The sequence below is a fragment of the Malus sylvestris genome, chromosome 17 (genome assembly GCF_916048215.2).
Source record: "Malus sylvestris chromosome 17, drMalSylv7.2, whole genome shotgun sequence".
In the NCBI taxonomy this organism is placed as follows: domain Eukaryota; kingdom Viridiplantae; phylum Streptophyta; class Magnoliopsida; order Rosales; family Rosaceae; genus Malus; species Malus sylvestris.
The window spans coordinates 18,220,177-18,229,008 of record NC_062276.1 but is presented as its reverse complement, the minus strand read 5'-3'; the positions used below and the strand labels follow the sequence as shown (position 1 = coordinate 18,229,008).

The following is an 8,832-nucleotide window of genomic DNA, read 5'->3' as shown; positions in this document are numbered from 1 at the left end:
CTTCATGATGCAAGTAGAATGCACACAAGAGAATGACCAACCAATGATGGATTCCTCATTGAAACCTAGTCAAGTAGGAAATATTAAGTGGGATCATGTCTCAAGGCCCAATCATTGTGGAAACGTCACAAGCCAAACTTAAATCCATGCATAAAGTACAAAATGAAGAGTATGCAAATTTACGATCATGCTGCGCTAATAAAATAGTAGTTTATCAGATGCCAAGCCCATGCAAATAACGCATATTTATCATGTCAAGCCGTGTTATAATATTAATACTTAATATTATAATACAAGTCGCACCATGCTAAAATGAGCCCAAGCCACTTAACGGGGCTTATTGAGTGGTTCGTGGTGTGGATGGTTATGAAAGTTCACTAGGCCTATGTGGAATTAGAATTGTGGAAGACTTTTGGGCTGCATGGGAGTACCAAAAGTGCAAGCCCATGATTTTGGCTTTACGTGGGAAGGCTTGAGAGAGAATAGGTTTATCCTTACTCTTTCCCTTGCAAACTAACTAGGACACTTAGGAAACAACAAAAACCTAAAGCTAAGCTAACCCAATCAGAATCAAATCACGTGTTTATCTAGATTCGCAAGTCCCTTTTATTATGCAAAAATGAATCTTTCCTTTCCAAGCTCACACATGAAAAATAGGAGAGAAAGCAAGGATGAGTGTTACCAAAGATAGAGTCGTGCTATGGGACATGGTCCAAAAAAGGTGTTGTGGAACTTGGTCCAGGAAAGTGCTTTATCAGGCTTCACAGGGCTCCTAACCTTTGTTGCATTATACCAAAAGAGAAACTTGTAACTGCATCCATGGAAAGATGAAGGCAGACTTAGATGATTTGAAAGAGGAAAAGAAACCAAGAGATTCCCAAAGCTAAAGCCTAGAAGGATCCTTGCTTCTATAAATACAAGGCACCCTGTAAAGGGTAAGAGACACAATCACGTAGGTAAAGAAGAACAAAAAGAGACGTATTTACAACTTAACTCATATTTATAACTTCAATTATTTCAACTCAACCATCATAAGACCAAAAACAAATCCAAGTGGAATTGACAAAAGGTAGTGTTATTTACATATTTACTTTTATTTTTTAATACATCATTTAATTTTTGTATCTCCTTTAATTTATTCATTTTTTTTTCAGTCGAAAATTGGTAAGAGGGAGAAGTAATTTGGCATATAAACCGTACACTAACTGACACACCCCGTCCCGAAGGAGGGCATGCTGGCCGTCACGTGAGAGTGACGTAACCATTTGCACAGTACGGAAGCTTTAAGATACAATTTATAAGTTGATACACCCGAAGGTGAGTCCTAATTTTGTCCAATCTGTCAGAACACCGTCGAATTCCTCGTAGTCACCACGCCTTTGTGATTCCTGAACCTGGAGGGGCGCAAAACCAAAATTGAGTGGGTCAGTAAAACAATTCTTTTCCAAATCCAAACATTTCTCAAAACGTTGTAACCCCTCTCCGTAAAACCTGTATACTTTCCCAGAAATGTAAAATATAAATATACATATATATTCTCAAAACTTCATTTTTACTATCTCAACATTTTTCTTTATCAATCATGCCATGCCATGTCTAATTCAACAGTTAAGTATGGATACATCAACAATAATCATATCAGGTGCAAGAAAGTAATCAACCGGAGGCCCTCTAATAGCCCTGCACGGTTGAACCTAGAGCTCAAAATCTATCACTCTCACTCTGCCGGAGTCACCTCTGTAACCTGTCCGGCCTTCTGCACACAAGTTACGCTCTAGTGCTTTCTCATCAATCATCTGTGCACATAATCTAAGGTCACCCACCAGTCGAAATCTCACTAACACTCTTCGACTGGCCCGTCGCACCCACTCCGCGTGGACTGTGCGACCAGCATCTACTTGGATCCAAGGCGAGCGTGCGATGCGGTGAATACTATAAGCACTAAACTATGGTGCAGGATTTGAGCTCAATATACATCAACATCATCATAACAGAAATAAATACTCACCTGTGCGTCCACCGCACCATTTCATACATATGCATCATAAATCAATTCTTACCTGTGCGTCCACCGCACCAATTCATACATATGCATCATAAATCAATTCTTACCTGTGCGTCCACCGCACCAATTCATACATATGCATCATAAATCAATTCATGCATGGCATTTCAACTCACATTTCTATATACTTTTCATATCAATTCTATGCATGGTATTTCACTTCCCGTTTTTCCACATAACTCATATGCATTTCATTTTAAACATATTTTCATTTCAATTCAATTTCTGGGAAACGTCAAGTATATATATATACGGAAAACAAAACTGCCCACTCACAGAATACATCGACGTCTCGTAAGTCCCTGAGCATCCCTTGGCCATGCCCGATGCCCGCATAAACCTCACCTATACAAGAGTAACCAATTTGACGTTATTTAACGCCTAACCCAAATCTTAGTTAATAACTCCTCAAATATTGCTCAAATTGGGTATATGAATATACCACCGTGACCTACACAACCTCAGGATCATCCCCATATTTTTAAAATAATTTTTGGAGTCCTCACGCGCCCCCACGCGCCTGACGTGGCACGGACCTACGCGCCCCCACGCGCGGCCACGTGTCGTGTACACTGACGGCACAGTAAACGGCAGTTAGGGAATATTCCGTTAAATCCTAGCATATTCCGTTAATAATTAACGGCGTCAGTCAACGCCGTTAGCATATTCCGTCAAAACTGACGGAATATTCCCTGTCTTCTCCGGCGATTCGCCGGTCGCCGGCGACTGTTCGCCGGTTTCTGGAAAAATTTCAAACTTGCTATTCTCCTTCGTTTTTCATCCATTTTTCACGTAGTTTATACCAAATTGAAGCCCTAAACATCTACTATCACGTTGGACTAGTTTTAGGGTCTAAAAACAACGGGATCAAACTTTCAAAAATTCAAGAAATCGGCCTACCTTCGAACTAGGTGATCCCGACGTCCAATTCATGCCAACGAAGCACTCCGAGCTTCCTTGGGACTTCCTTAAGCTCACTGTGAGCTTGGTTTCACCTAAAACAAAGTCAATTCGAAGATCATGAACAGTGTTCTTCACGGGAACTTTGAAACTAGGGTTTTCCGAAGCAAAACTTACCTGAAAATGGTACCTACGTGATCGTGAAGTCCTCAGGGTTGCAATGGTAGTCTTAACTTGGACGTTGGTATAGGTTTTAGGTGGTTTTGGTGGTTGCCCGTGCGTTCGAGAAGAAGAGAGAGAGTGAGAGTTTCTGAGGAAGAGTTGAGGAAGAGAGAGAGTGACTGAGGAGATGAGAGAGAGACAACAAACGGGAAATGGGGAGGGATTTAGGGTGTAGGACCCTACCTAAAGTCCAAACACAAAATTATTAGTCCAAGTTTAAGTTTGTAACCCTATATAATATCCCAGTTAACAATAGTATAGGGAAATTATGTAAAAACCAATGCCAAAGTGACGCATCTTAATCCCGTTTAAGGGCAATTTCGTCTTTTCACAATCCTGAGTATTATAAATTGGGACGGGCTGTGACAATAACATTACATCCTGACAATAAAAGAAAATGAAAACTAATGAAAAAGGCTTGAAAACTTTGAGTTTTAACGATAAAGACAAAATAAATGGTAAAATAAATAATAACAGAATTGATTTTTAGTATAAAATTATGATTTTTGGTTAAAATGAACAATATCGCATGTTTCGTTAAAAGTCCTAAAAGAAGAATCCATAATACAATTCTACCTGATCAATGAAGGACTGGAACCTCTGTAAACACCTCTCTCTCTCGATCGAATCGAGGTAGAAGAAGAACAAGAAGAAGATGGGTAGGAGGATCTCCGCCCCTACAACCACCACCAGAACTACCCTTATCTTTACCGTGCTCCTCCTCATCTCCTCGTCCCACTGCTTCTACCTCCCGGGCGTCGCTCCTCGCGATTTCCACATTGTAAGCTCTCTTGAAATCTCCATTTTTTTTCTCTCTTCGAATTCGATGACCCTTTGATTGCTCATCACTTTAATTGCTTTTTATTTCGTCCTTAGTCGCTGCATTGTGGCTGAATCGTTTTGGGTTTGTCTTCGTTTCCACCGAACCAGTGGTGGATCTGGGGTTTTGGGTTTGATCTGTTTTTCCTTTTAATTAGATCTGCGACATGGGTTTTCTGGGTTTTGGGGTTGGGGTTGGGGTTGGATTTTTGAGCTGGTTGTTTAATCTTGTCGTTACTTTTAGTTGCCTTAGAGTTAAGGTTTATGTGTGATTTAGTGGAGTAGTTGCTTTTATTTCTAAAGTTTTGATTGAATTCGGCTTTAGTATATTTTTTTGGTGAAAAGTGATTCTAAGAATCCGTTTTGGGTGCAGGATTATAGTATTTTTTTTTCCTAAAAATGTTAGGAGGTCAACTTTTTACGGTATTGAGTGTAAAATATGGTTGGAATTATGGTATGATACCATGAAACGAAATTTAGATAATCCAAAAGCAACAAATCGTTCACCGCTTCCAAGGTGAGGAGCTTGTTAATGCACTCATATAAATATGAATTCATATTTGTTCAAGATTTGTTGTATTTTTTTTTTTTTCAAACATAATGGGATTGTGGAAGTATATGCTTGGAGAGAATGAAGTATTGATGTACTAGATTTGTACACGTGCATATAATGATCAAGCTAAATTTTATAGTCTGCTCGTCTCTAAAATTGTGGGCATGCATTGATGAATGTTGTTGGGATTTCTGTTAATTCAATAGTTTTCTGTTGTGTCTATCATAATAATGATGCCAGAATATTCATTGAAGTGTGACCATCCATCTGTTGCTGATTATTAGAATCGTTTTTTTGGCTTTCAGAAGATCTGGTTGTTTCAAGCTTGCACTATCATCTAGCATTTGTCATTTCATTGTAATTATTTTTTGTCGAAGTTGTTAGCGAACATTGGGGTCAAGTTCTTTCCTAAACAAGTTAGATGTAAATACATAGTATTTGAACTCATGTTACAGTTCCCTGGCTGTTTCTCCAACATACATGAGCTAAGCCGTCCCCCTTATTCTGGGTGCCATTTTGTGTCTGGCTATAAGTTTATATTTAAAAGTATGATTATAGCTTGTAGCCTGAATGTCACATTGAATCAATTTTGACTTTGGAACACTACTATGTTCCCTTTCCTTGTTTGCTATTTTACTACACAGAATACTAATGTTTTTACCATGGTTGTCTTCTTTCTGACAGGGAGATGAACTTTCTATCAAAGTGAACAAATTGTCATCTACAAAGACGCAACTCCCATATGACTTTTACTTCTTAAGATATTGTACTCCCCCACAGATTGTAAACAGTGCAGAAAATCTGGGGGAGGTTCTCCGCGGTGATCGCATCGAGAATTCTGTATACATGGTGAGCAGTTATAACCCTTTTTTTCATTTTGGCCACTCAATTAGTATAGAAGTTTTTTTAACAATATTTTCAATCTCGATCTCATTTATTTAACTTTGCCTTTGAAACCTCTATTTGTAAATTCTTTTCCAGTTCAAAATGAGGGAGGAGCAGTCCTGTGTGGTAGCTTGTCGAGTAAACCTTGACGCTGAATCTGCAAAAAACTTCAAGGAAAAAATTGAAGATAAGTATCGAGTACAAATGTAAGCAAAAATGTCATTCCTGTATTTTTTTAGTTTGTAATTTCAAGTATTCTCTTTTTTGAATTTCTAAGTGTCATTCCTCTATGATTTGTCTGCTTTAGATTTACGTTAACTTAATTTCTCTCCCTGGTCACATTCACTTATTATGAAGGCAAAGATCATTTTATGTTTCTCAACAGTTTGATTGTGACCTCTGAATTGGACTGCAGGATTTTGGATAACCTTCCAGTTGCTGTTCTCAGACAAAGGCGGGATGGAAGTCCCTCAACAACTTATGAACATGGATTCAGTGTTGGATTCAAAGGAAATTATGCTGGGGTATGCCTTACAGACTAGTTGCTAATGTTGAAGTAAGACTCATTTATGCTATCTTATGTTTTATTTGCTTTACAGAATAAAGAGGAGAAATATTTTATTAACAACCACTTGAGTTTCCGAGTTATGTATCACAAAGATCCTGAGACTGATTCTGCTCGAATTGTTGGATTTGAGGTTACTCCAAACAGGTGCTATATATTTCTCCTTCTCCCTCTTCTGGTCAGTTTGTTGCACTTCTCGTTTAATGTATGTCCACTTGACTTTGATTAAGTACAGGCTTGTATGTTTGGATGATAGAAATACTGTAATGCAGTTGAAACTTGAAAGTAAAAGAAAAGAATCTGCATACATTTCTCTTGTGATGCATGTCCAGTTGACCTCTGCTGAGTACATATTTTGTGTGGCCACTGGCCATTTACTTATAATTTTGAAGTTAGAGAAAGAAAGTGTGGTATTCTATTCTTGATTCCTGGAGGGTCTTTCCCTTGCAAAAATCTCTAGGTCTTTCCATGTAGATGCTTATAAGATTGACTTTATAATTAGCTGCATAGTAAAGAAGGGTGTAAGATTTCTTATTGTACTTTTGTGTTCCATCACGCTGTATGCCCATTTTAAAGCATGTAATGGGTTTCTTGGCCAATAGTGAATTCCTTAGTTATATAACCTCTTCGTTTTAATTGACCTTCAAAAAATAATGCTTTGCGAACAAGATTCAGTGTGAAGAAACCAAGAGTTCTTGAAAAGGATCACTTTCTATTCATTAAGATTGTGAATAGCTTTATTATCACTCTTATTTTCTTATACGCCTCTTCTCAATAGTATCAATCACGAATATAAGGAGTGGAATGGTAACAATACTCAGTTGGCAACATGCAATAAAGACACGAAAAATCTACCACCGGGAAGCAGTGTTCCACAAGAAGTTGACAAAGATAAGGAGGTTGTGTTTACATATGATGTCTCCTTTAAGGTACATGATTTTTAAACCCTTTGGCTACTTTTCTTTCTTCCTTTTACAAACTTATGAACTTTGTTTTTCTTCATTTCTACAAACTTATGAACTTTGCTTTTCTTCATTTCTACAAACTTACGAACTTTGACTTACCCCTCCCTCCCCCAAGGAAAGTGAGATCAAGTGGGCATCTCGTTGGGACACATACCTCCTCATGAATGACGATCAGATCCACTGGTTTTCAATTATAAATTCATTGATGATTGTCCTCTTTTTATCTGGTATGGTGGCTATGATCATGATGAGAACTCTATACAGAGACATTGCCAACTATAATCAGCTGGACAGTCAAGATGAGGCTCAAGAAGAAACTGGATGGAAACTTGTAAATGGAGATGTTTTTAGGCCACCAATCAATTCCAATTTACTGTGCGTCTACGTTGGGACAGGGGTTCAGATCTTTGCAATGACACTCGTAACCATGATATTTGCATTGTTGGGTTTCTTGTCTCCTTCCAACAGAGGGGGTCTCATGACTGCCATGGTTCTTTTGTGGGTTTTCATGGGCTTATTTGCTGGTTACTCCTCTGCACGATTGTACAAAATGTTCAAGGGTACAGAGTGGAAGAGGAATACTTTAAAGACTGCCTTCATGTTTCCAGGAATTCTTTTTGCCGTCTTCTTTGTGCTGAATGCTCTAATTTGGGGGGAGAAGTCTTCTGGGGCTGTGCCTTTTGGGACAATGATTGCTTTGGTTTGCTTATGGTTTGGAATATCAGTGCCCTTGGTCTTTGTGGGTAGTTATTTGGGGTTCAAAAAACCACCTGTTGAAGACCCTGTAAAGACCAACAAAATTCCTCGGCAGGTGCCAGAGCAGGCATGGTATATGAAACCAGTATTCTCTATCCTTATTGGAGGCATTCTTCCATTTGGAGCGGTTTTCATCGAGCTGTTCTTTATCTTAACATCAATTTGGCTGAACCAGTTCTATTACATATTTGGCTTCCTTTTCATCGTGTTTGTTATCCTTCTGATCACTTGTGCGGAGATAACAATCGTGCTATGCTACTTCCAGTTATGCAGTGAAGACTACCACTGGTGGTGGAGATCTTACCTGACCGCTGGCTCATCTGCTCTTTACCTTCTACTCTACTCTGGTTTCTACTTCTTTACCAAGTTGGAGATTACAAAGTTTGTTTCGGGCGTCCTTTACTTTGGGTACATGTTAATTGTTTCATATGCCTTTTTCGTCCTGACTGGAACCATTGGTTTCTACGCGTGTTTCTGGTTCGTACGAAAGATCTACTCCTCTGTGAAGATTGACTGATCTAAAGATGCATGTAGAGGTTGAGGGCAAGATAGAAAGATGAGATCTACATGAGAAAGCAGAAGGGTGTTCAAGTTTTCATTGGCTTTCACAAGACGAGGATAAGAAACTTTCCGAATCTCACCGAAATCTCCTATTATGTGTATCTAATAGAGTTTGACCTGTTCTTTTCGTTTACGGCGTTGTGAAACTCTACTTTGTAGTTTTAAGCTTGTTGCTTCTATACATATCAGCCCTGCTCTTTTATGATAATGATTCTGTTTCTTGTACTTGTTTCATTAGTTCTCTCCATCTGCGAAAGTTGAAACCATAACATTTGTACTAGAACCTTAAAGAGAGGGCGTTAACCCGTCCGTATACGACGACTGCTCTCGGCAATTCTAACTGTTAAACCTGATAACCGTGGATAATCGTCCGAATGGATTGGATTTGGGTATGAAAATTTGGGTCTATTTTGAGTATGGGGAAAAATGATGTGAAATATTCCAACGCTCAAATTAAAACCCTATGATTGTAGTATATGTAAGTAGGGATTGTTTTAGGCCAGGGATTAGAAGGGATGCTAATCTACTCAATTTAAACTTT

General features: G+C 38.7%; 1 protein-coding gene and 1 long non-coding RNA gene across 2 annotated transcripts; one reads left to right on the top strand and one right to left on the bottom strand.

The window, feature by feature from the left end:
* Positions 1–1,204: 1,204 nt before the first annotated feature.
* Positions 1,205–3,405, bottom strand: LOC126612634 (uncharacterized). The gene is made up of 3 exons (XR_007619199.1): positions 3,143–3,405; positions 2,966–3,060; positions 1,205–2,410 (listed from the first exon to the last, which is right to left on the bottom strand). It is a non-coding gene; the product is annotated as an uncharacterized LOC126612634 (long non-coding RNA).
* A 330-nt stretch (positions 3,406–3,735) lies between these two features.
* Positions 3,736–8,516, top strand: LOC126612631 (transmembrane 9 superfamily member 7-like). The gene is made up of 7 exons (XM_050281095.1): positions 3,736–3,968; positions 5,244–5,408; positions 5,541–5,650; positions 5,860–5,968; positions 6,044–6,156; positions 6,788–6,938; positions 7,090–8,516. The coding sequence occupies exons 1-7, from the start codon at positions 3,843–3,845 to the stop codon at positions 8,245–8,247; spliced, it is 1,932 nt and encodes a 643-aa protein (XP_050137052.1). The 5' UTR covers positions 3,736–3,842; the 3' UTR covers positions 8,248–8,516.
* The last annotated feature ends 316 nt before the right edge of the window (positions 8,517–8,832 follow it).